This window comes from Squalius cephalus (assembly GCF_949319135.1).
Source record: "Squalius cephalus genome assembly, chromosome: 1".
Lineage (NCBI taxonomy): Eukaryota > Metazoa > Chordata > Actinopteri > Cypriniformes > Leuciscidae > Squalius > Squalius cephalus.
Genome location: NC_137122.1, coordinates 63,779,831 through 63,807,761, shown reverse-complemented (window position 1 = coordinate 63,807,761; position 27,931 = coordinate 63,779,831). Strand labels below are relative to the sequence as shown.

At 39.2% G+C, this 27,931-nt stretch overlaps 1 protein-coding gene across 2 annotated transcripts; it reads right to left on the bottom strand.

Annotated features, from left to right (window-relative positions):
* Positions 1-16: 16 nt before the first annotated feature.
* LOC307169932 (sterile alpha motif domain-containing protein 9-like) lies at positions 17-27,285 on the bottom strand. 2 transcript variants are annotated; one of them, XM_079890809.1, is made up of 5 exons: positions 27,212-27,285; positions 27,042-27,127; positions 25,257-25,326; positions 5,212-5,277; positions 23-5,127 (listed from the first exon to the last, which is right to left on the bottom strand). In XM_079890809.1, exons 4-5 carry the CDS (start codon positions 5,213-5,215, stop codon positions 554-556), a joined length of 4,578 nt encoding a protein of 1,525 aa, XP_079746935.1. In that variant the 5' UTR covers positions 5,216-5,277; positions 25,257-25,326; positions 27,042-27,127; positions 27,212-27,285; the 3' UTR covers positions 23-553. The 2 variants fall into 2 exon arrangements, with proteins under 2 accessions (XP_079746936.1, XP_079746935.1); XM_079890810.1 differs by lacking the exon at positions 25,257-25,326 and having other exon boundaries at positions 17-5,127; positions 27,212-27,282.
* Between the last annotated feature and the right edge of the window lie 646 nt (positions 27,286-27,931).

Genomic DNA, 27,931 nt, shown 5'->3' with positions numbered 1-27,931 from the left:
GCATGCAACACTTCCTGAACTTTTTATAAAATCCTTTATTCTTATACAAAGCACCATCATTCATGAGATACAATAAGATCTTAAATTTAAAACAAAAGTTAAAAAATAACATTACAATTTTTGAAACAAAAACCTGCACAGACGAAAACAAACAGTAAAATCAACTGCCCTCAATCCTTAGGTTTTTAATTTCCCCAGAAACAATTCCATACGATATCAAAAAAGAGCTACAATAAATCCTGCAATAAATCAACAACATCTTGCATTTAAAGTTTTACTTTGAAATACAAATCTCAGTATATCTATATGCATTTATGATATCTGTGAGGGAAATACAGTAAATTATACACAAAATATATCAAGTTACGAGTCACATTGAATAGAGTAACAAACTATTTCTCACTATCAATGTAGTGCTGATGTTAATTTACCAGGGAAAATGGCTTTTCAGCTACTCAGGACTTAAACATCTTCTCCACCTTAAATGTAATTTGCACCTAAAGACAGATATTGGGCCATCTGCCTTGTCTATCCCAAACGTACATAAGTTTGTCTATGTTTGTACGGTAATGTTGTATGCAACAGGTCCTTTAAAAGTGAAGCCCAGGTAAAATGTGACATTCTCATTGTTATGGGGTACTGAGGATGACTTGAGAACTGGGATATGAAATTTCATTCCTTTGGGACCCTCTAGAAAAACCTTCTCATCCTCCGTCCAGCCTGTGACACATCTCAGCAATTTAGAGATTTCTGGCATTTTCCATACCTTTCCACTAAACCATTTCTGGCGTTTTTCTGAAACAGACAGCAGTTTTGTGATTGTTTCAACCTTGCTCTTGTGGACAAACTTTTCAAATCCAGTCCCATTGCTCAGGAAGAAATGAGTGTAGATCCTCTTTTTCCTTGGAGGGATGTCCTTCAGTTTCTTGTCGTAATTTCTCTGGAGATGTTTAACAGCAGAGAGAACAATTTCATACTTGTGTTCTTTCTCCACTTCTGTGTCATGCTCTTCTGGCCAGAAAAGTAAGACGAGTAAGAAAAGAGCACTTGGAAAGCATCTCAGTTTCTCTTTAGGAAATTGGTGACTCAGTCTTTGTAGATCCTGAAATGCAGCCAGCTTAGAAGACTGAGCTGAAAGGCAACTTAAAGCAAAGTGGGATGCTATGTAGTTGACAAGGTCCGCTTGTGGCATTTGTGCCCTCATAGGATTGCTTGGATAAAGTGAAATAATTTTCTCCAGAACACTCACAGGGTTGCTATCTTTCTGGTTTGTTAGGAGGGAAAAAATTGTTGTGAAATTTCCCCCACCATGATAGTAAATCAACATGCGTTTCATGAGAGGATTTAACATCCCTTGGTTTTGATCTGTACCAAGAGAAGCACCACTGAAGTATTTGCCATAAGCAGAAGACTTATTCACCAGCCAGTGCATGGAATTCTTTATGGCCCTCTCCACAGTGTCAGATGTCTTCTCCTCATCGGTTTTCAGGTCAGTCTGGAAGTAACTCAAGTCTTCCGAAATCAATTCCAGTGCTTCCAGCATTAGGTTTTTGAGGTTTTTCAATGTACAATGAAAATGTTCCCATGGTTTTTCTATCTCAACAGGAATGTAGTCTGTAAGGAGGTATTTAATTAATTCTGAAGACTTTCTTCTTGAGAACACATGAAGAGTGCGCATTAGATTCAGCAATGCACATCCTACCTCTACTACTCCAACAAATCCAGCATTGTTGATGATGTCATTGTCCTCAGCTGCTGCATTCTTGCATTCCTGGAAACATTCAATGGCTTTTAGTGCCGTTTCCAAAGCATCTACTGTGTTTTCAGGTGTTTTTTCATTCTGCTCCATGGCTTTACATTTTGCTGCGAACCACTGCCTGTGCACCTGACCTCTGGTATCAAGAATGTAGGAATTCTTTGGCCTTTTCTCTACTGCAGTTTTTGCCCACTTTTCTGCTTCTTCAAATCTGTCATGTTTGTAATTGAGTCGAGCCAGATGTTGAGCAAAAAATGCATCCTCATTAAAACGTTTGTAAGCCAATTTAAGAAGCTCAATGGCTTTATCTGGACACTCTTTCTCTCTCACATGCTCAATTAGGGGAGAGAAAAAGCTGTCAAATTGATCACCTTTGCTGATCCTGTGGCGTGTCATGAACAGATCTCGCAAGAACTTCATGTACTGATCTTTACCAAACCTGTGCTCAAAGAGCACATCGTTGTTGAGAAGATCCAAAGCAAGATCACTTTGTTGTTGTTTGTCACCCAGAAATTGTTGGAGGATTTCCTTTGCAACCAGTGGATGAATGATTCTGATGGAGTTAATGTGGGTGTTTTCATCCCTCAAGTGTATTAAGACCAATTTAGCTTGCTCACTTAGAGAACTCTCAAAGGCATGTCGTCGAAACCTATCCACACGGATGGACAGAGCCAGAAGAGCTTCGCAATGTGACTGAGAGATGAATGAGTTCTGCACATAAGTGTTGAGCAACGCCACATACAGAACAAGCTTAGTAACCACAGACTTGTGGTCAATGTCTTGCAGTAAATGCTTGACAAACTTCTTCAAATATTGGCTCTCGAATTCCTCACTCATCAGGACAAATGTTAGAATGAATTCTGGCTTGAACTGCTCTTCAAGAATTTTTCGTTTTTTGGAAAACTGCTTTTTTTCGGTCTCTGAAAATTTATGAGTAATAGAAACATTCTGTAGAGGTGATTCCTTGCACATCTTCTCTGGATTGTGCGATCGCCTACAACTTAGCAGAATGAAGCAGAGAGTTCCACGTGCAATTTTCTTGGTATTGACAGCCACTTCCAATTCATGCTTTACATCTTCTAAATACTCTTGATCACAGTCTTCAAACAGCAGGAGAACAGGGAGGCATTTTTGGGGATCATTTTCTTCGTATTCCCGAAGCCAAGCGGCATCTTCTGAAACAACCGATGCAGATTTTGAATGATTTACAACGGCACACCTTAGATCCCTTCGGTTATTCCATAGTACCTGCCTTGCCACTGTACTGCCACCACTGCCAGGATGATGGTATATGTTGATGCAGCTGATGGGTTCCCGATCCACACTCCAACAAAGACAGTCTTTCACCATACTGTTGACTTCATTGTAAGCATCTCTTTGAATAACCTCCCCAATATTTTTTTTATCTGCAAGCCAGAGATTCATCCAAGTTACTTTTCCTCCATGGTAAAACTGCTGCTCAATCTTCTCCTTTTCAGATTCCATGACATCGGGACTAGTTTCTTCACAGTGGTTTAAACTCAGAATCTCCAATGAACATCTTGTTTCCTCCTCTCGAGTATCAAGGAAACACTCCCCTTTGGCATAGATTGGTAATCGTTTGGTGACCCGTGTAGTAGTAGGCTGGACCTGTTGGAGGGTTGCATTTACTTGACTTATTGTCATCCCAACAACACTTGAACTGTTTACTGTTTCCATGTCACAGTATTCTAGAGCAAACCTCTGCCAGTCCTTGAAATTCTCCTCCGATTCAGCAAGGCAGATAATGTCTTCATGTCCTTCCATGTCAGTGAAGAACTCAAAGAACGTGTTTAGGAATGGTTTGTCAACAGGGGAAGTAGGAAGGAAGATCACTTGAAAGGTTCCTTTTGGCAAGATATCTTTGCAGATCAGTGACACACAATCTTTTAGAAGGGTTCTTTTTGTTTTGACCCAGGTCTTCTCATCACAGGGATGCTCATTGCCTTTGAAATCACTCCGCCCATTGCAAAATATCCAGCTGGTTTGATCAAACAGACGCAGATGACTCTCAAAGTTTTGGATGCTCAAGCCGCTGGGAATTTTGTAGTTCTGCATGAAATGGCGGTTCACTACATGGTGCTTATTGTATTCATGGCATAACCCAGACACATTGGAATCTGTATCAAAGTCAAACACACAGAAGATATTCATGTTCAGCAAAAAATCAATGTGTTGCAGATCCTTCTCCTGAAATTTATTGGTGACAAGTATGTGCCATTTTTCCTTGTCCATTATTTTATTTCCACCTGTTATGAGCATTTTGAGCTTTTTTCCCAGGTTCTGGCACAGTTTTGGTGCTGTGAAATTATCAGTTTTCTCTGCCTCTTCTCTCTGAGCATCCCTAAAATTAATCTGTTGGTAGAACTCATTCAGGTCAGCCACCGGTTCAGTTTTAGAACCCACTCTCCGATAAGCAGTTTTCTTCTCAAGCTGAACTTTGTTTGCCTTCTCATTAAAATTTGGCAGGCTAACAGAGAACACCTTATTCTTCACTATGCTCACTGCTGGCTTAATATCAACCTCCACAACATAGTGTTCCACATTGCTGTTTGAACCAACTACTTTAACAAACTGAGGTTCACCAACACATAGTCGTACAAGTGCGCTATCAGAGCTAGAGAAACTCCTCTCAATGTAATCTAATGAATCATAGTATACATCTTTTTCCTCGACAGGAACACCAATGATTTCACCATGTACATAACCAGTGTCACCTCTACTGTCCATGACACCAAAATGTATTGTGCCATTTGTACGAACATTCATACAACCAGTAGCAAACTTCAGCACTTCCTTTGCGAACTTGGCCTGTAGTCTTTGACGGTCCAGTGTTGCAGCAGTGGCAAATGACTTGTACTCATGACATGGAATAATAAAATCACTAACCCCTGATTCTGGTAAGAGTACACTGTTCTTAACATATGTAAAATCAACACCTTTCATATCAAAAGGTCGTAGTTTTGAATCTCTCTTTGTTGTTACCCCAAGTACAGAATCTTCTTCCTTGTTATTCTCTTCACTGACATCGGCTCTTGTGTCAATACTTTTAACTGCACTTGCTCCAAGGTCATTTTTTCCAGAAGACTCTTTGTGTGAATTATCATGTTGTCGTTGGGCTTTTTGTGAATTAATTACTAACTCATCTCTTTTTTTGATTATCAAAAGCGCAGGCCCGGATTTCATTCCAGTCTCTTTTTTCAGATATTCATCTGATAGTTCACGTAGGATTCGACCATCAACTTCCTCTTCATGAAGTTTTTCGATGTATGTTTCTTTAATCCCTATTGATCTTAACCAGATGCTCACCATAGACTCAGTCCATGTCTCCAGTGGAGGATCCTCTGGCTTTTCTGCAAACCAAAATATAGCTCAAGGTGAGATATTTTACTTTAAAACAATGACTGGTAAGTGTTATAAAAAAACATTATACTTGCCCATTGTTTAATTTGTCTTCTAATGATCATTCCCAGTGCAAATACAGACACCTTAACATTGCAGACCTTGAAGAACAGAAATGAGATTGTTAAAGGAGAGACATTTTAAAGCCAACAACAATACATTTATCTGTATTTTATCTGGCAACAACTGGGATGTATTTCAGATTAATTTCATCATTAAATTAATGCACAACAAGGGGTGTAAACATAGAAAGGTGCATCCATTTAGTTATCTGTTAATTGCTAATGCTTCAAATTCACATCTGCATGAACAAAGTGCATGCTATAGATTCAAATATAAACGAAAAAGATGCGACAAGAGAGGAAACATTAACTTAGTCGTTTCAGGATATTAGGCTCATGATTAAGAGTGAATGGTGCGTATTTTGAACATAAAACATACGAACAGCAGCGGCAGTGGGATTGGCATTTAAAGACATTCTGAACTCTATTGGAGTTAGACAACACATGTCAGGACCCACTCATTGTCATAACCATACTCTAGATCTAATATTTTCACATGGAATCAATGCTGATGCCGTTGAAATTCTGCAGCAGAGCAATGACATCTCAGATCATTATCATTATCGTGTATACTTAATTTAGCCAAGGCTGCAAAGTCGACTCCGTGTTACAAATATGTGAGACCTATCACTTCTACCACTAAAGATTGCTTTATTAATAATCTTCCTGATCAGTATCTTCATCTCAGCATCCCAGATAGCTTAGAAGAACTCGATATTGTGACAGAACTTTTAACTCTCTTTTCCAGCACTTTAGACACAATTGCTCCTTTGCGCTTAAAGAAGATTAAAGGAAATAGTCCAACGCCGTGGTACAACGAGCACACTCTGGCCCTTAAGAGAGCAGCCAGAAAACAAAACTAGAGGTATTTCGCATTTCATGGAAAGAGAGCGCGATTGCATACAGATAGGCCTTAATAGCTGCTAGATCTGCTTATTTTTCAACCCTATTAGAAGAAAATAAACAAAACCCTAGGTATTTATTTGAAACAGTGGCTAAACTAACGAAAAATAAAGCTTCAAGCCCAGATGTTTCCAAGCAGAACAGCAGTAATGACTTTATGAACTTCTTTACTTACAAGATTGATAATATCAGGAAGAAAATTATAACTATGCAACCATCTACTACAGTATTGCATCAGACAGTGCACTGTAGTCTCCTTGAGGAAAAATTCGATTCATTCATTACTATAGGAGAGGAAGAATTTTCTATACTCGTTAAAATGATTAAACCGCTTGTTAAAAAAATGCAACTTGATCCTACAGAATTAGTCAATTAAAGGCGATCTCGAATCTACCTTTTCTGTCAAAGATAATAGAAAAGGCAGTATCCTCACAACTATGTTCCTTTTTAGAAAGGAATGATATTTGCGAGGATTTTCAGTCAGGATTTAGACCGTACCATAGTACCGAGACTGCTCTCATTAGAGTAACAAATTGTTTGCTCTTATTAGTCTAGGTCCTGGGTAAGATTTGCATGCACTTCATTTAGCGGAGAATATCTCAACTGTTATAGACTAATATGACCCCATTGAACAACGTGGGATGTGTGCCAAAATCTCTACCTGGGACAAAAGTCCTGAAAATGACCACAACCTGTGACACTATTATCACACTACAGGTGAATGGGACTTTTTCTTCCCTTTATAGATATCCTCATACATTTCTACCAGTTTAGTCTTCATATTAAGACAAATACTTTTTGTATTACACTTTGTCTTAAAAATAAAATTAAATATGCAAAATTAGGCAATATCTTATTAAATGTATTGTGTACATACAGTGGGGAGAACAAATATTTGATACACTGCAGATGTTGCAGGTTTTCTTACTTACAAAGCATGTAGAAGTCTGTAATTTTTATCATAGGTACACTTCAAATGTGAGAGACGGAATCTAATCCAGAAAATCACATTGTATGATTTTTAAATAATTCATTTGCATTTTATTGCATGACAAAAGTATTTGATCACCTACCAACCAGTAAGAATTCCGGCTCTCACAGACCAGTTAGTTTTTCTTTAAGAAGCCCTCCTGTTCTCCACTCATTACCTGTATTAACTGTACCTGTTTGAACTCGTTACCTGTATAAAAGACACCTGTCCACACATTCAATCAAACAGACTCCAACCTCTCCACAATGGCCAAGACCAGACCAAGACCAGTAAGGACATCAGGGATAAAATTATAGACCTGCACAAGGCTGAGATGGGCTACAGGACAATAGGCAAGCAGCTTGGTGAGAAGGCAACAACTGTTGGCGCAATTATTAGAAAATGGAAGAAGTTCAAGATGACGGTCAATCTCCCTCGGTCTGGGGCACCATGCAAGATCTCACCTCGTGGGGCATCAATGATCATGAGGAAGGTGAGGGATCAGCCCAGAACTACACGGCGGGACCTGCTCAATGACCTGAAGAGAGCTGGGACCACAGTCTCAAAGTAAACCATTAGTAACACACTGCGCCGTCATGGATTAAAATCCTGCAGCGCACGCAAGGTCCCCCTGCTCAAGCCAGAGCATGTCCAGGCCCGTCTGAAGTTTGCCAATGACCATCTGGATGATCCAGAGGAGGAATGGGTGAAGTTCATGTGGTCTGATGAGACAAAAATAGAACTTTTTGGCCTAAACTCCACTCGCCATATTTGGAGGAAGAAGAAGGATGAGTACAACCCCAAGAACACCATCCCAACCGTGAAGCATGGAGGTGGAAACATCATTCTTTGGGGATGCTTTTCTGCAAAGGGGACAGGACGACTGCACCGTATTGAGGGGAGGATGGATGGGGCCATGTATCGCGAGATCTTGGCCAACAACCTCCTTCCCTCAGTAAGAGCATTGAAGTTGGGTCATGGCTGGGTCTTCCAGCATGACAACGACCCGAAACACACAGCCAGGGCAACTAAGGAGTGGCTCCGTAAGAAGCATCTCAAGGTCCTGGAGCGGCCTAGCCAGTCTCCAGACCTGAACCCAATAGAAAATCTTTGGAGGGAGCTGAAAGTCCGTATTGCCCAGCGACAGCCCCGAAACCTGAAGGATCTGGAGAAGGTCTGTATGGAGGAGTGGGCTAAAATCCCTGCAGCGTGTGCAAACCTGGTCAAGAACTACAGGAAACGTATGATCTCCGTAATTGCAAACAAAGGTTTCTGTACCAAATATTAAGTTCTGCCTTTCTGATGTATCAAATACTTATGTCATGCAATAAAATGCAAATTAATTACTTAAAAATCATACAATGTGATTTTCTGGATTTTTGTTTTAGATTCCGTCACTCACAGTTGAAGAGTACCTATGATAAAAATTACAGACTTCTACATGCTTTGTAAGTGGGAAAACCTGCAAAATCGGCAGTGTATCAAATACTTGTTCTCCCCACTGTATAAACTCTTGAAGCTACAGATTTTCTGAAGTGATCACAATGTGTAAGTGTAAGAATTCTGGTTTGATATTTTTAATTGTATTTCTGTAGATGTTCAGTGTGGATGTTGTGTGTGTGGGGGATGTCCTGTTTTGTGCTGTATTGAATGGAAAATTATAAATACAATTGTATACAAACAAGGGACTTTTTAAAAAGAAGTCGATAATGAACTTCAGCAGCTCAGTCCCAAGTTTTGATTTGGCAATCTTCCTCAAGTAACCGTCTTTGTCAACCAAGAAGAATGCAGAGTTGGTGATCTCATGCTGGAGTAGTTCCTCAACTATGAACTGTAATTGGCAAATCCTGTATGTTGCTTAATAGGTTAACTGTTTTTTAGCCATTTTCTTTATATCAAATCAGAATGCTTACACTCTTCTATGACCTTATAATCATGGTCATTGTGAACATTGTGATCACCTGAGAAAATCTGTAGCTTCAAGGGTTTATATGTACACATATTTAATGAGATATTGCCTAATTTGCATATTTTATTTTTAAGATAAAATGTAATACAAAAAATATTTGTCTTAATATGAAGACTAAACTGGTAGAAATGTATGAGGATATCTATAAAGGGAAGAAAAAGTCCCATTCACCTGTAATGTGATAATAGTGTCACAGGTTGTGGTCATTTTCAGGACTTTCGTCCCGGGTAGAGATTTTGGCACACATCCCACGTTGTTCAATGGGGTCATATTAGTCTATAACAGTTGAGATATTCTCCGCTAAATGAAGTGCATACAAATCTTACCCAGAACGTCGTTGTATCTCTCTATTAGTGTTACTCAATCTTAGGCTACGTTTACACGGAAACAATCTGAAGAGAAAACGCAAAAGTGATCATTTTTTATTCTGCGTTTAGACGAGCGTTATGTGGGGGAAATCTGCGTGCATATGGTGTGTGAAAAAGTGTGTGAAATTCAATGTAGTGTGCACTCCAGGCGGCTAGGTGGCAATGTGAAGCACTGATCGGTGCCTTCACTGTCTAGCAGACTTTTGCGTTTTTACCATTTAGACGGGAACGCGACGGTGGAGCGTTTTTAAGATTTCCACTCTGGAGGGTGGTTTCACTTTTTTGCGTTTTTAAGCCCCAAAAACGCCAACGCCGTCTAAACGAAAGGCACATCTGATAAAATATTTTTACGTTTTCACCCGCAAGCATTCTCGTGTAAACAGGGCCTTAGTGCTGCATTTGATACTATCAACCACAACATTCTTTTAAATAGACTCGAAAATTATGTTAGCATTAGTGGAATTGCATTAGCATGGTGTAAATCATACTTATCTGACCGTTATCAGTTTGTAGCAGTAAAGAGATGTCTTATCGATCAAAAGTTCAGTATGGCGAACCACAAGGCTCAATACTAGGACCGTTGCTGTTCACTCTGTACATGCTACCCTTAGGAGATATCATTAGGAAGCATGGCATTAGTTTTCACTGTTATGCTGATGATACTCAGCTATATATTTCTTCACGCCCAGACGAAACTTATCAATTCACAAAATGAATGGAATGCAAAGCTGATATAAAAAACTGGATGACTAGTAATTTCCTACTACTTTATTCTGAAAAACAGATATTCTAATTATTGGACAAAAAACTTACCTAGAACACTGTCTAACACTTGATGGCTGCTCTGTCAAGTCTTCGTTCTAGCGGTACAGCGGAAGTGGCAGGTGTTGTATTACATATTTATTAAATGTTTAATTTAGTTTTTCCACTGCAATAGTATATAAACTGATAAAGTTTATAGACTGATTTATTGAGTCTCCAGCAAGAGTCTCCTTTTCTGTCAGACCTGTTTTCTCTATTGTGTTTTAAATGAGTCAGATCACTTGATTCTCACCTTTCGGAGCCCAGACGTTGAATCGTTAGGTTGATTGACTTTCACCTTTTGTCTTTAATGGCTCTGGGATGGCTCTTGGAATTGGATTTCCTGGCCAGTATCAGCATGTGAATAGTTATGCTGATTCAATTGGACTCAGAGTAGGGTGTGTTCCTACTTCATTTGCATGCTTTGTTCAGAGTCTCCAGGGCAATTCCACGCAAAACTGTCACATCCATAACGCCAACTAAATACAATGGCATTGTGCTGGCGTTATGGATGTGACAGTTTTGCGTGGAATTGCCCTCCACCTCTATGTAATCCCTCCCCCTTGGAATGTATATAACTACAATGCATACTGTATTAGAGTTAGATCATGTTGGAAGTACTACAGCAACGTACAGCGGAGTTCTCAATAAAGAATAACTTCCGTTGAACGCGATCCCAACTGTCTCCTGGTCTCTGCTTCGATGAAAGAAAACTTTACAACAGATGGTGCCGTGACCCGGATGGAGACAAAGGAAACTCAAAGAATTTTAAGCTCAAAGAACTGAATCTTGAAACTTCAAGCTCAACAAAAGATCTGACAAAGATTGCCAGACTGAATCTTTCCAGCTTCCTCCAGATTGAAAACTTCAACCTCCAAAAAGATCTCAATGCCTGACTGAGTTCCAGACTGAATCTTGAAACTTCAAGCTCAAAGATCTCAACAAAGCTGACTGAGTTCTAGACTGAATCTTGAAACTTCAAGCTCAAAGATCTCAACAAAGCTGACTGAGTTCCAGACGAAATTTTTCTGTACAACCAACGATTCGGTGAGTTTCACTCCATTCAAAGAACCAATGCAGACCAGTACAAATGTGTTTTTCCTCTGCGCCATTCAGAGAAGTAGTTAACAAACAGCTGTAGAGTTTGGTTAACTAAAGATGAGCCTCTAAAAAAAGTTTTTCTTTTAGAGATGAAATTTATCCTCTGTTGTTGGCAGGGAAGATTAACAGTTACATGTTAATCTTGTGTGTATGCTCTTGATCTGTAAGCTAGAGAAAGTTAGCATCAAGTGCTAATAGTTGGTATCCTTTGCTTTAGGCAGAGAAGAATTAGCTTTACATGCTAGTTATTTCTGTTGATCCTCTGTTCTTGTCAGAGGATCAGGGAAGTTAAGTGTGGTAATTTGGAAAGTTAACAATAGTTAAGCTGTGTTAACAAGTGTACCCTCTATTGTAGACAGTAGAGAGAAGTTTTAATGTTTTGTTTTTTTTGTGGTAACAGAAATTCACAAAATGTTTAGGAAAAGTACTAGACTGATTACACCTTTTTGGACAGATAGGGAATTCAGGTCTTTGTTATCAGAGCACATGGACTCCATCGTGACTGAGAAAGTCAGATTGAATTTAACAAAGAAATTTGGCATTGATGCAGACAAAGTGTGGTCAATTGAAGATTTTAAGAAGGTACTAGGAGAAAGTATTCGCAAGAACAATGTGAAAGCCATTATCTGTTGTCACAGAGAATTTGGTTTAACCCTAGCTACAGGACAGTCTAAGCGCAACTCAGAGCTAGAGAAACAGATCAAAGAGCTCCGTGCTAGATTATCTTCTGTGACTAAGAAAGTAAACCACAACAAAGATGCAGAAAAAACTGATGTGGTAGAAGTTAGTCAGCCTGATAACAATTATCCTGACTTAAGAGCTTTCTTTGAAACAGATGTAGCCATCCAATCAGTAACTGATGAGCCTGTAGATTCAGTGCACGTTTGTGGGGCTAGGAGAAGATCTCAGGGAACTGAAAGTGTTACTCACAACTCTTCTGTTGTCCAAATACAAACTGTTGTCAAAACATCTTTAGGTCCTAAAGATATTGAGAGAATTGCTAAAAGTTTGCCATCAGTGCAAAGAAATGTTTCTGAGTTTAGGAGAGCATTGTTCAGTAAAATGCATCTTTACGACATGTCGTTGCCGGAAGTTACACAGCTGATGTAACAAATTCTAACTGAATCTGAATTCAACAATTTTGAGTCTGCTGTTACTTCCGAACTGCAACATGTCAGTAAAGGCGATTTGAGAGAAGGTGTTTTGAAAATTTTAAAGAACATTGTTGGACCGAACGTGGACTGGTCAAAAATTACCAATTGTGTACAGAAGAAGGGTGAAACTGTTTGTGAGTACACAGAACGATTCTTTATTTCCGTTTTGTCGCCGTCAATGGCGCCATATCCGCGTTGTCCCTGGTTTCCGCTCGTACTGCCATAGCAACCAGAGCTCTCTGATAGTAACCAAGGCGACAGACGTGGACAACTGTGTAGTTCCCAATGTCTATTTGCACGCTGTTGTTGTTGTTTCGTTCAAACATTATGGACCATGGCAAGCAGACTTTGGATAAAAAAGGAGAGCTAAAACGAGAATCAATATCAGCGCTGTGTTTTCGAGATGCCGAGAGCTCCCATAGACAGTATATAAACGAGAGCTCCACGTCCGAGACTTCGACCGCTCCTACATGTACTTTATTAAACAGGTGAGCACATTTACATAAAACTAATCAATGTTATATAGTTCAACAATGATAAAATGTCAGAATATGATCTGTATGTTATTCTAATGTTGATCTAGCTTACTGCTAGTCTCATACAGACAAACTAACACATAAATGTCAACACACTCAAATGCAGTTTAGTGTGCTAGTGTAATGTTAGTGTAGCACAGGTGATTTAGCTACATAGTAGTGACAAGAGATACAATACATAACACACAGTAGTGCTCATTTATGTTGATTTTATTAAAATTCAAAATTTATTTGATTACAAAACAAGAAGAAAAAATATTTCTGAAAAGAAAGAAATGGAAAGAAATTGTTTTTATATGTGTTTAATTTATTTTTGAGTTTTTCATCTGGTTACGTCATGTATGTGAAAATAGAGTACTGCCCCTTTAAGCCTGCTCTTTCTAGAACGTGCTCTCGGTCAGAGGGAGAATTGAGTAATGCAACGTCAAGGATGCAAGCTGCCGTTAAAATCCAAAGAAGAAGAAGAGGGAGAATTGAATCCTCCATTTTGAGAAGAGCGTTAGAGCAAAGCTCCTGTGGGTAATGTGTCTGAACATCGTTATTTTGAGACCAAATATTTGATAAAAGACATCAGTAAACAAGGATTTGGTGAGTGTTAATGTTTTTTTGTATGTTTATGGTTGAAGTGAGATAAATGCTGGTTTAATAACGATCGGTAAATGAGTTACATGGAATTGTGTGACGAAGTTCTAGAAAGCATGTGTTTTAAGTGAAGTCTTGAGTTTATGATAAAGTGTATATATGGTTTAATATGAGTTTTATCTAAACTTTCTTTATGTGGTTGTCATTTGTAATTTTATTTTGGTTATTGCTGTAATGTGATGACACTGCAGCTTACCGCTGTCTTAAAATTATTTCCCTCTGAAATAAGGAGATAGAAGTTTTAAGTAATTTTGTTATCATTTTGACCTAAAATACAGGTCAGGTTTTTGTTCCTGTGGAGATAATTCCTGGAAATTTCCTTTGATGGCGAGCCCCCATGGATCTGGACACTAGACTATCTGATTGAGTAGGCCTAAACCCCCGATTTGTGAACTCTATTTCTTCAACTTTGAGGTGGGATCTTCACGCACATTTTTTTTTCTCTTCAATATTTTTCCTATCACTTGAGACAGTGATTCAAATTTTCCTGGATCAGGTTCAAAGACAGGACTTTTGTTGTTTTTTTTCCTAAAAAAATCATTTTCCTTCATTTTTTTTGAGGAAAACAAAACTAACCCTGACTGAAAAAATTTGAGAACTGTTCAGCTTGAATCTCATTGATTTTTTTTATTTTATTTTTTATTTCATTTTTGATTGATTGAGTTTTATATTCATACCAAACTATTGGATGAATGTGAACGAAATTTATTTGACATACATATAAGTGTGTGTTTATTTATGAAGGTGCACCTATAGGGTTTTGTGAGATCTAACTTTTGTATATTTTTCATACCGGTATATTGTTCATTTTTACTGATGTTATTTTTCTTGTAATTGTTCTTATTGAGTGTTTACAACAAATTTATTTCATTATTATCTTTACATTTCAAAAAGTAAATAGTCGGCTGATATCAAAAGAAGTCCTGATTCATTTTATCTGCACATATCTTTAAACTACGATTATCTCAGGATCCCTAGACGAACCTAGTGGTCCACAAAAAAAAAAAAAATACCACCTATTGCAAGCAGGTGTTGCAGGTGTTACACAAATCTTGGCGAGCCAGCCAGGAGCCTGTTGTACAGATAGTGCAGAACGAACTTGATAAAGGGGTTTACCGAGCTAGTTTTAGAAATGGAAGTAGTGCACACTGAAGGCATTTGTATCCGCAACGCTGTGATAATCAGTGGTCTCACCCACACTGAGAGAGATGAAGAAGTGATGGAATACCTGGCAAGTTATGGTTCTATTGAACGAATGGTCCATATTGATGACCCTAAAACAGAGTTGCACAGACAGCTCATCGTTGAATTCAGACATGACTCCGCAATGCAGTCATTAGAACCTTCTCTTCCCTGTACTTTGCAGAGCCCTACCTTTTCTGATGTCACTTACAGTGTTAAGTCCCTTACCAGTGTGTATACACCTGCAGCCAGCAGCAGTGCAACTCATACTTTCATTGAAGGGCTACGAGAAATCTCAAAAGTAACAGGCAAGCCCATGGAAGAGCTCTTGCAGCAAGAGTTAGCTAAATTAAAAGCCCCTGCTGTATCACTTCCACAAACTGAGTTCCCAGCTAGTGAGTCTGATGTCACGCCTTCAAATGAGTCAGTCCCCCTCCAGACAAAGTCCAACGTTTCTCTGCCACAGCTTGGTGCATCACTTTCAAGGCCCAATGCTGATGCAGGCGCACCATTAAAAATAACAGTGGGTGACGTGACTCCAGCTGAAGTGCAGCGTTTAGTTGTTGAGCATATTGTGAGAAGTGAGGATACCCCTGCACATTCCCTTGTTTCTATGCGCTTGAGACCCTTCTCAGGAAAACCCTCATACTCTGCTAATGAGATAGACTACGATACTTGGCGCACAAATGTTGAATTCCTCTTGACTGACCCCACACTCTCGGATGTGCAGCGGTCACGACGAATGTTAGACAGTCTCCTTCCACCTGCAGCTGATATTGTGAAACATTTAAGTCCTCATTCTCCTCCAAGTGATTATCTTGAGCTCCTAGATTCAGCTTTTAGTACTGTGGAGGATGGAGACGAGCTCTTTGCAAAGTTTATGAGCACATTCCAAAATGCTGGTGAGAAACCATCGCAATTTCTGCACAGGCTACAAAAGATCTTGAATGCAGCCATAAAAAGAGGTGGTGTTTCTGCTGATGAGCATGACCGGCATCTGTTAAAACAATTCTGCCGGGGATGCTGGGATAATGCTTTAATAACTGAGCTCCAGTTAGAGCGGAAAAGAAACAATCCACCCACATTCTCTGATTTACTGCTGTTGTTGAGAACAGAGGAAGATAAGCAAGCCATCAAAGCAGTGCGGATGAACCAACACTTAGGTATTGCCAAGCAATCCTCTGGACCCACAAGACGTGTTGTGTCAAATCTTCATGTTGTCAGTCCAGCGTCTTCTGTTGAGAAGTGCGATGAAGTGGGAGAACTAAAGAGATTAGTAGTTGAGCTACAACATCAGATTGCCTCAATGAAACAGTCTAAGAAATGTAAAGAGTCTAAGCTAAAGGAGCCCAGTATGCAGTCAAGATCAGCTAAGACATTCACACCAAAGCCAAACAGAGAGGCCAACCCGCAACATAACAAGCCAACTAAGCCAAGACCCTGGTATTGTTTTCACTGTGGGGAGGATGGCCATATAGCATTCCAATGTGAGGGTGATCCAAATCCATCCCTGGTCAATGCTAAGAAACGCCAGCTGAGAGAAAAGCAGTTGCAGTGGGAGAAAAGTAACAAGTCCCCTGACTCCCCAGATTTAAACTAGTTCCAGTTCCTGTTACGGGACAAAGAGGAACTGGAGAAACTACTCAGCGTCCCAGAGATAACTTTACCGTGTCTGCCTCGGCTGACCATAATCCCACCCGTGAATGCAAAAGGCTTCCACCTGGCCTTGTTGGGACAAAATGCACGGCAAGCGTGATAGTTGCTGACAAAGAGATTAATTGTCTTCTTGACACTGGGTCACAAGTGACCACTTTTCCTTTTTCATTCTACCAAGACAACTTTACAAATCAAGCCATTCAATCTTTGCACAACTTGCTTGAAATTGAAGGTGCAAACGGCTGTCAAGTTCCTTACTTGGGTTTCATTGAAACGTCGATAACCTTTCCAAAGGAATTCATAGGATCAGACACCGAATTGCAGACCCTTGCTTTGATCATTCCAGATGGCAGACCTAATGCTCAAGTGCTCATAGGCACTAACACACTGAACTCTCTATATTCTGAGTATACTTCTTCGAAGCAGTTGAGTCACCAACCCATTCATCAAGGTTACAGAGCGGTCCTACAAGTCCTTGAGTTCACACACAAGCAGAGTGCATCTGATACCCTGGGTTGGGTGGGATTGAGCTGTCAAGTCCCTGAAACGATTCCTGCTGGGAAGACAGTAGTTCTTGAAGGGTCAATCCGGATGGCTAGTCCAGTGAATGACAGATGGGTTATTGTGGAAGCTCCACATACGTCATCTTTACCTGGTGGAATAATGGTGTCAAATTGTTTGCTTACCCTTCCTGTCAAAGGAGACCGCTTACCCATTGTACTGAAAAATGAGTCGCAGCACGATGTGGTCATTCCATCGAAGATCCGGGTGGCTGAAGTAAATTCTATTCATAGTGTCTTACCTAGGAGTCAAGATAGTGTGTTGACACCTCCCGTTGATCAGACAAGGTTGTTAGACGACTCTAAAATTGAATTCAATCTTGACGATTCGCCGCTGACTCCTGAATGGAAAGAAAGAGTGACAAGGAAGCTCAATTCAATGCATGAAGTCTTTGCATGCCATGATCTTGATTTTGGTCACACCACTAAGACCAAACACCATATTCGACTGCATGACGAGACACCGTTTAACCCTCTGGGGTCTGGGGTGTTTTTGGGGTCCTTGAGATGTTCTGACATGCCCTGACATTTGTGCTTTTTTCAGTTGCTTATAAACATATTAATGGCAAAAAAAAATTACACACTATTTAGCACAAACAGGGCTACCATAATATGTGAGCAACAAGAATGTACATGTCTGCATTTTTGAGAGAATAATGTTTATGCGTGGTTATTGAAAAAACTAAAAACTAAAGTTTCTGAAATAAGGCCACAAAACACATACTAAATATGTGGCAATAAGACTTTTGACTAATGGATTTCATCGCCTTATGTTTTTTCTTCAAAATGATATGAAAATCATCCTGCCTAATCATCCACAAAAAAACGATACATTGATTTTAGTTTTGTGAAACACTTTTAGTTTGGAAAGCCAATATGCGGATGGGGCGTAAACGCTCCAACAGCATCATGCATATGTAGTAGTTCACACCTGGTGAGACTACGTCCCTGCATACTTAATGAGCCATTCATTCAGGTGACGTGTCACCTATAGCTAACTTAAATATACAAGCTTCATAAAAATGATCATTCTAGGAGAAAATTTCAGATGGCATTTAGAGGCTTTTGCATCTGAACTCTTCATATATACACACACACATATATATATGCATGCACATACATACTTTATAATCTTTTCAAAACTAGTCAACGTCTTTCAAAACTAAAGTATACATTTTATCATACGTATTTCAAAGTAAAGGATTCATTAGTTAGTTGATGACTTTATTTTTGACAAAACACATACAGTATATATTCCTCATCTCAGTATAGCAATAGAGTTTGCTAAAAGCTGTTCATTCAATACAGCAGTATTTGAAAATCGATCATATTTTGTAAAATTACATTTATATTTGCATTTATGTCAAAACCTAGACACTTTTAAACATCAAAAGGACATTTATTAATATGTATTCGTGTCAAAATGACAAATAAACAGATTTTCCTATTCAATTTTGCATGGAAACGCTTCCAAGACGCTTGCGTGTCGCGTGAAAAATAGGCGTCGGTTCTATTTCTAGAATGCACGCGTTTTCCACGCGGCTCGTGCCGCGCCTGAGACGCGCGTCTCACACAGGCAGTATGCAAACTCTAAACTGTTAACATGGATGGGAGCCGAAATAAAAACGGACACGCCACGCAGCTGAGACGCTTACGCCACGCATCCAGTGTTTCACCGGCCTTATCCAGCGGATGTGGGCGTTTCACAGGTTTGTATGGATCGCCTCACATTTGCGTTTGAATAGCGCGGTCTCCGTAGGCGGAGTCACATTAAAACTTAATTAGCTGAGATGAGAACGACTGACATCTCTCTCTTTACATACATATTATATAAACTGTGAATATTTGTTTTTTATAAAAATTACTTCATTTGAAAGAAGATAATTCAAGCTTCATGCCTGTGTGACTGTATGCCTGTTTGACTGAGTATTCGCTGAGTTACAGTTCATTTTCGGACGCGTTTCAGAATTGACTTCACTGACGGAGAGTAGGCAGAACTCGCATCATGTTTATTTTTCTTTATTTGGCGAAAAGCACAACACTTTGTTTTTATTATGAGCATACACAAAAAAAATACACACTAAACAGGATCGATTGATGTATAACACAAGCATATAAGATAAAAATTCATATTTTTTTTTATTTTTTTTTGCACTCATACGAAAAAAAACGAGCCTATCGCGCCGGCGCGATAGCCGACCTCAGGGGGTTAAACACAAAGCCAGACCTATTCACCCTAAAGACATCCAAGCTGTTCGAAAACATCTACAAGAATTGCTAGATGCTGGAGTTATAAGGGAGTCAGAGTCTCCTTTCTCTTCCCCAATCATGGTGGTGAGGAAAAAGAATGGGGAGGTGAGACTTGATTATCGGAAACTCAACCTCCAGACCATTAAGGACGCTTACGCCCTACCTAATCTGGAAGAGACTTTCTCTGCTTTGACTGGGTCTAGATGGTTCTCAGTTTTAGACCTCAAGTCCGGGTACTATCAGATTGAGGTGGAGGAAATTGATAAGCCGAAGACCGCTTTTGTTTGTCCCATGGGATTCTGGGAATTTAATAGGATGCCCCAGGGGGTCACGAACGCACCCAGCACGTTCCAGAGACTAATGGAGCGCTGCATGGGAGACATCAATCTCAAAGAGATTTGACGCTAAAAACCTGGCCAAGTCCGACAAACTTGAAGGAACTCAGGTCTTTCCTTGGATTCGCAGGGTATTACAGGAGATTTATCAAAGACTTCTCCAAAATAGTGAAACCTCTAAACAATCTTACCTCTGGATACCCTCCACTTCGAAAAACGAAGAAGACTCAAGAGACAAAAGGTCAGTACCTGAATCCTAGAGAGCCATTCAAACAACGTTGGACAGCTACTTGCCAGCAAGCTTTTGATGAAATCATTGACAAGCTCACCTCGGCTCCTATCTTGGGCTTTGCGGATCCTAAACTACCATACATCTTACACAAGGATGCAAGCACCACAGGTTTGGGAGCTGCGTTGTACCAGGAGCAGGAGGGAAGCATGAGGCCGATTGCCTTCGCAAGTAGAGGTTTGTCGCTCAGCGAACGTCGCTATCCAGCGCACAAATTTGAATTCCTTGCTTTAAAGTGGGCTGTGACGGAAAAGTTCCACAATTACCTTTATGGAAGTCCGTTCACAGCTGTCACTGACAGTAACCCACTTACTTATGTACTGACTACTGCGAAGCTGGACGCAGCCAGCTATCGCTGGTTATCTGCTCTTTCCACTTACACTTTCTCCTTGAAATACAGAGCAGGGAAACTTAACCTTGACGCGGATGGTTTATCTAGACATCCCCATGAAGTAACTGCTGATCTTGTATCAAGGAAGGAACAAGAGAGGATTGATAAATTCCTAACCTTACATCTTGAGAATCCAGAAATAAGCCTTTCACGGGATGAAATTGAAGCTATCTGTGACAAGCATATGATTTGTTCTGTGCCGGAAGATGTTATGGAAAGTGCAAGTAACCGAGCAGTGCTAGTTCAATCCCTTGCTATGAGTTCTAGTGCTGTGCCAAGCAGCTATGAGGAAGAAGAGCATGAAATCTCACTCATACCTCATCTGTCAGTTCAGGATCTCGTTAATAAGCAGAGCGCTGACCCAACCATTTCTCAGGTCATTACTCACCTGAAATCAGGAGAGAAACCCTCTCCCACCTTGAGATTGGAACTCCCGGAGCTTTCTCTTATGATGAGGGAGTGGAATCGTTTTGTGTTCCTAGATGGGGTGTTGTACAGAAAGAGGCAGGATGGAGAAGTTCTGACTTATCAGTTGGTCTTACCCAAAGAGTTCAGAGCAAATGTCCTGACAAGTCTCCATGATGGGATGGGCCACATGGGGATGGATCGTACCATTGATCTAGTAAGGTCCCGGTTTTACTGGCCAAAGATGGCATTTGATGTTGAACAAAAGATCAAAACTTGTCCTCTTTGTGTGATTCACAGAGCCCACCCAGAGAAAGCAGCTCCGCTTGTCAACATACGGACAACTAGACCCTTAGAGTTGCTGTGTATGGACTTTCTTTCTTTGGAGCCGGATCGAAGTAATACCAAAGACATACTTGTGATAACAGATCATTTTACTAAGTATGCAATGGCAATACCAACGGCCAATCAGAAGGCTCGAACCGTCGCCAAAGCTCTATGGGACAATTTCATTGTCCACTATGGATTTCCAGAAAGGTTGCACAGTGACCAGGGTCCTGATTTCGAATCGCACACTATTAAAGAACTCTGTGCCATCTCTGGGATAAAAAAAGGAAGAACCACACCTTATCATCCACGTGGTAATCCTGTGGAGAGATTTAACAGAACACTTTTGAACATGCTAGGTAGCATGAGTGACGCACAGAAAACGCACTGGCGTGACTTCGTTAAACCTCTCGTTCACGCGTACAATTGTACGAAGAATGATGTCACAGGATTCACTCCTTACGAGCTGATGTTCGGGAGGCAGCCCCGACTACCCATTGATTTAGCTTTTGGTCTTCCTACCACCTCCATGCGACTGTCACACTCTCAATATGTGTCAAACCTTAAAAAGCACCTTGAAGAGAGTTATCAAATTGCTACCCGCAATGCACTCAAGAACGCTGAAAGGAATAAGATGAGGTTCGACAAGCATGTTGTTGATTCTACCCTGGAAGTTGGTGATCGAGTCTTGGTGAGACAAGTCCGTTTGCGAGGAAAACACAAACTTGCTGATAAATGGGAGCCGTCTGTTTACATTGTAGAACGTCGGGCTGGTGAACTTCCAGTATACACAGTAAGACCTGAAGGAAAAGAAGGATCAGTACGTACCTTGCATCGAGATCTTCTGCTTCCCTGTGGATTTCTCCCTGTGACAAGTGAGATGGTGTCTAATCCACCAAAACCTGTTCCAAAGCCTAGAACACGTCAACAGGCCAGAGATGAAAATTCTAATAAGGATGGTGCAGAAGATGCTGCAGAGACAATGGAAGATGAAGTTCCAGAGTACTGGATGAGAATCCCTACTGTTGAAAAGTCTCATCAAGAAGCATCGGGTACTCTTACACCTACCTTGAACCCTCCGGTGAGATGCCCTCAGCAGTTTGATTGCCCTCAATTGTCCTCAACAGTTCCTGGTAGTGAGAAACTGCCTGTGGAGATGAATCCTGTAGGACAAGAGGTAGGCTGGGACAATTCACACACTGAAAAGATGCTTGAAGAAGTTATGAATCAGTTGACTGAATCGGATAAAATGTTAGAGAAAGGTGAATTGTCAGAGAATCAGCTAAGTGGAAACTTACCTGAAAGTCCAGCTGAGGAAGAGCAAGAGAGTGATCAAGTGGAAATCGGAGAGGAAACTGAAATACCAGTTGATTCTTCGTCTAATGCTGAAAAGATTGAACTGTCTTAAGAGCCAGAATGTTCAATAAGACGTTCCCAAAGGCAAAGAGAAAAGCCCGAAAGACTGCAGTATAGAGAGTTGGGAAATCCACTAATATCTGTTGCCCAAGCACTTTTTCATGGCCTAACCACTGCCTTTACAAACTCTCTAAATGGAGTTAACTTTGCTGAAGCATCCTTACCCCCAACCCTTGATGTACCAGTTACATGCCAGCCAATTAGAGCTAATGCAACGGGACGTGCATAGATTCTGGAGGGGAGGGTGTAGCACAGGTGATTTAGCTACATAGTAGTGACAAGAGATACAATACATAACACACAGTAGTGCTCATTTATGTTGATTTTATTAAAATTCATAATTTATTTGATTACAAAACAAGAAGAAAAAATATTTCTGAAAAGAAAGAAATGGAAAGAAATTGTTTTTATATATGTTTAATTTATTTTTGAGTTTTTCATCTGGTTACGTCATGTATGTGAAAATAGAGTACTGCCCCTTTAAGCCTGCTCTTTCTAGAACGTGCTCTCGGTCAGAGGGAGAATTGAATCCTCCATTTTGAGAAGAGCGTTAGAGCAAAGCTCCTGTGGGTAATGTGTCTGAACATCGTTATTTTGAGACCAAATATTTGATAAAAGACATCAGTAAACAAGGATTTGGTGAGTGTTAATGTTTTTTTGTATGTTTATGGTTGAAGTGAGATAAATGCTGGTTTAATAACGATCGGTAAATGAGTTACATGGAATTGTGTGACGAAGTTCTAGAAAGCATGTGTTTTAAGTGAAGTCTTGAGTTTATGATAAAGTGTATATATGGTTTAATATGAGTTTTATCTAAACTTTCTTTATGTGGTTGTCATTTGTAATTTTATTTTGGTAATTGCTGTAATGTGATGACACTGCAGCTTACCGCTGTCTTAAAATTATTTCCCTCTGAAATAAGGAGATAGAAGTTTTAAGTAATTTTGTTATCATTTTGACCTAAAATACAGGTCAGGTTTTTGTTCCTGTGGAGATAATTCCTGGAAATTTCCTTTGATGGCGAGCCCCCATGGATCTGGACACTAGACTATCTGATTGAGTAGGCCTAAACCCCCGATTTGTGAACTCTATTTCTTCAACTTTGAGGTGGGATCTTCACGCACATTTTTTTTTCTCTTCAATATTTTTCCTATCACTTGAGACAGTGATTCAAATTTTCCTGGATCAGGTTCAAAGACTGGACTTTTGTTGTTGTTTTTCCTAAAAAAATCATTTTCCTTCATTTTTTTTGAGGAAAACAAAACTAACCCTGACTGAAAAAATTTGAGAACTGTTCAGCTTGAATCTCATTGATTTTTTTTATTTTATTTTTTATTTCATTTTTGATTGATTGAGTTTTATATTCATACCAAACTATTGGATGAATGTGAACGAAATTTATTTGACATACATATAAGTGTGTGTTTATTTATGAAGGTGCACCTATAGGGTTTTGTGAGATCTAACTTTTGTATATTTTTCATACCGGTATATTGTTCATTTTTACTGATGTTATTTTTCTTGTAATTGTTCTTATTGAGTGTTTACAACAAATTTATTTCATTATTATCTTTACATTTCAAAAAGTAAATAGTCGGCTGATATCAAAAGAAGTCCTGATTCATTTTATCTGCACATATCTTTAAACTACGATTATCTCAGGCTCCCTAGACGAACCTAGTGGTCCACAAAAAAAAAATATATACCACCTATTGCAAGCAGGTGTTGCAGGTGTTACATTAGACCAAGTGAAACAGCACTGCGTTACCTCACAAGTTTAATTTGTCTAATAAACTGACCTGTGAGTTGTAATTCTGCACTTGCGTGTAACGTTAGTTCGGTAGAATGAAATGTCCATATTCCTTTTATATCCGCGGGACTCGTGTCGCGTGTGGAGCTGAGAGCTGTCTCTTAGCAATCCCGAACTGCTTCATATCACAGTCATGATAAAAGCATTGATGTATTCAGTCATCCATAAACATTATTAGATCGGACGGCTTGACGTTGACGACAAGATCCATAGTTCTTAGCAAATGTTGCATCATCAAACTACGCCTTTGTTATTGTAAAGAGGTTAGCGACCCCTAGTGGCGAAAAATTCCATACTGTCCGTTTAACTTTATTCAAATGTATGTGATTATAATATAAAGTTTTGATTGTACTTTATTGTACACTTAATTACTCTTTTTTGTTGTTGGTTAAATTAATGTATAAATTAAATAATTAAAAAGGTCAGAAAACAAAACAAAAAAATAGAAATAATTTAATCAATAATTTTAATCAAAATTAAATGAATGAACAAAAAAATTAATAAAAGAAATCCTTTAAATCTGTTAAAAATTACATCTTTGTTTCGCTCTATCTCCTCTAAAAGGACATTAATTTCATCTTTTTGAAAGGTATCTTTTCATCTTTTTTTTTTTTTTTCAGCCATTTTGTCAGTGCCGGTGCTTTATATATACTTGTCTTGATTGCTAATCCACAACAGATGACAATTATTAGGTTAAACGTTCAGAATACGATTCCATATAAGGTTATGTTTCAGCACTTCACGGATGGACAGCGACTCTTAAGTAGCACGTAGAGCGCGTTCTCGCGCGTTCATGTTAAGTGCATTTTTGGGAAACGCTCGTGGAATTGCTGCGAGCGTTCGTAACTTTGCACGTAGAAAGCGCTCTTAAGAGCTAAGATACATCGTTATCGGGAAACCCGGCCAAGACCAGCATCTGGCAACCAGTAATCCGAGAGAAAGTGAATACTTACTCATGGAAGACAGATGAAGTAGCCTGTTGCTTCGGTGGCGAAAGCTCGCGTTTGGCAGGTAACAACTTGTCTGAAGGGATACAGAGACAGTTCATAAACAGCACCGTATTTAGTCAAATCGGCATTAAAAAATCTGCAGGATGAACTCAAGGGAGTTAGGATCCAAAAATTAAAACTGCACGCTTGAGTAGTCCATAATTAGTCCACAATTTGTCATGAAAACAGAAGGATAGCTGGAGAGCAGCGGCTGTCAAAACACGCCAGCGTTCGCTCCGCTCCGGAAGTCAAGATACACAGTCAAGATACACAGTAATTTGTAAATATCTGTCATATATTCGTACTCAAGTTTATTAATAGAAACTTTGGTTACTGTATGCCTCTGAGGCCACACTTTGGTAAATTAGTATCGTGGTTTTGCATTTTTATTTATTTATTCAGTATGTATCAGCTTGTATGGTAAGACTTACAGTATAGTAGGTTATTCATTTTTGCAATGTTTTCTTAAATATTGGCAAATACTGAATAAAAAGTTTAAACAAGTTTAAACAAACAGTTTTAACATGATTGTGGGGAGAATTCTACAATATAGTATCAAATGCATTCTGCAAAATAAAAGTGCTATTAACTCTACAGCTTTACTAGCACTCATTTGTGTTTAGATATTCAGCAGTCAATGAAATACTCTTATTACATTTTTGTTAGTAAATTATATAAGGAGTTACAAGTGTCCATATTTTAGGGAACACGTTCTGCGGCTACAATAGAACTTGTCCAACAGGATCTCATGTAAGATGAAAATTACTGCAGATTTATCCAAAACGAACACTTACAGTAAGCTATATGACTAAAAACAGGCACTTAGAACTGCCTATATATAGTCGGTATGCTGTGAAAACTGTGCTGTGAAAAGAAAGTGTGTGAATTTATATTTTAGATTGCACCAATTAAGTTTAAGATTTTTTTATTTAATCAATCAATAAATCAATCTACATTTTGAATCATGCAGGGCTCTTACAATTTTTGTAGGATGTTATTCAGTCCTGCAGGACATGTCAGTGGACAAACTAAGCCTGGGTTCTCCCAATTGGTTTTTTCCTCCATTCTGTCACCTGAGTTTTGTTTCCTTGCCACTGTTGCCTTGGCTTTTGGCTTGCTTAGTTGGGGACATTTAATATTCAACAATATTATTGATCTGCCTTACTTAAGGTGGACGATGACGCAATTTTCTTCTAGAAACAAACTTGACAAACCTACAGAGGATTCATACAGGTATATATATATATATATATATAAAAATGCTGTCCTACAGTATGTGGACAAACCTATAGGACTCCAGCAGGTATATAAAAAATCCTGCAGAATGTACCCAGTCCTGTGGGATTTTCATTCTGTCTTGCAGGATTCCTGCATGATCCTGCACAGGATTCCAGGATTTCTGAATTCTTATAGGATTTTTTTTTAAGGGAACATTTTATTGTCAGAATTTGGCCGTTTTTTTACAGCAAGGATTAACAGTGTGCTGCAACCTGCAAATAATATGGCCATTCACGAAAGTCGACATTACAACAAGATAGAAATCCCTTTTATTTCCCCCTGAAAAATCTAGACTAACAAGTTTGAGCTGGAACGCCGTAGCCCCTCAAAATTCACTCCCCTCGCGAACAGCCCCCAAATGATGCACCCCTCCATAAAGATAAGCCTGTTCTTCAGTTAAAAAATACGAAGCTTGCTAAACTGTATTTTAGGATATATTTTGGGATTAAACAAACAAACAAACAAACTCACAGTTGTCGAGTCTCTCCTGCACTGACCGGAGTTCAGCCGCCTCCTCAGCCGCACCCATAAAAGACGAATCTTCCAAAGGGAAAAACCTTCGAACAATGTAAAGCAATGTGTAATACCAGTGTAAATAGAATACATCGTTCAAAGTTGTTAAATCATTTCACAAGGTTTACCCAATAAACGAAGAGCGAGAGAGTGCAGTTATCACTGTGTGGTACCGCCACAGCCAGCTATATCCGGGCACGTCAAAACAACGGTCTTAAGTTTCGATTTCCTGAGAATGAAAGGAAGCGTTTCCTGAATGGGCTGATCAATATTTATATATAAACAACAATTTACAATAATAAAGATAAAATAAATATTAGTGACCATTATAATATTAGTAACCAATTAGTATAATATTAGACCAAATATTAGTGAACATTGAACATAGCAAAATGTTAAAAAAAAATTTAAAAAAAAAATAAAAAACACACCCAACCATAAAGCATTGTTTGCCTTTTTGTTGATTTAGAAGTTTTGGTTACACTTTATTTTACAGTGTAATATTATGCAGGCCTGCTATAGGGTTAGCATTAGGCTACCTATGCATAATTTACTGTTTTTACTATAGTAGGCCTAAGTGCATGTAATGTGTAACAAGGGCACTGTAAAATAAAGTGACCCAAGTTTTCATCACAAACATTTCTCAGCTTTCAAATGTGTGCAGTCCTAATCCATAAATGACATTATCACCAAAACATGGTTTTCCAGGTTAATATTGTGCATATGGACTCTGTTTAACCGGATAATTAAACTGATGACATCCAGTTAATGCTCACAGTGTATAGCACTTTAGTTCCTCATGTGATGCAATGGGGAATTGACAGAATATGATCTTGAATAGGATAGGC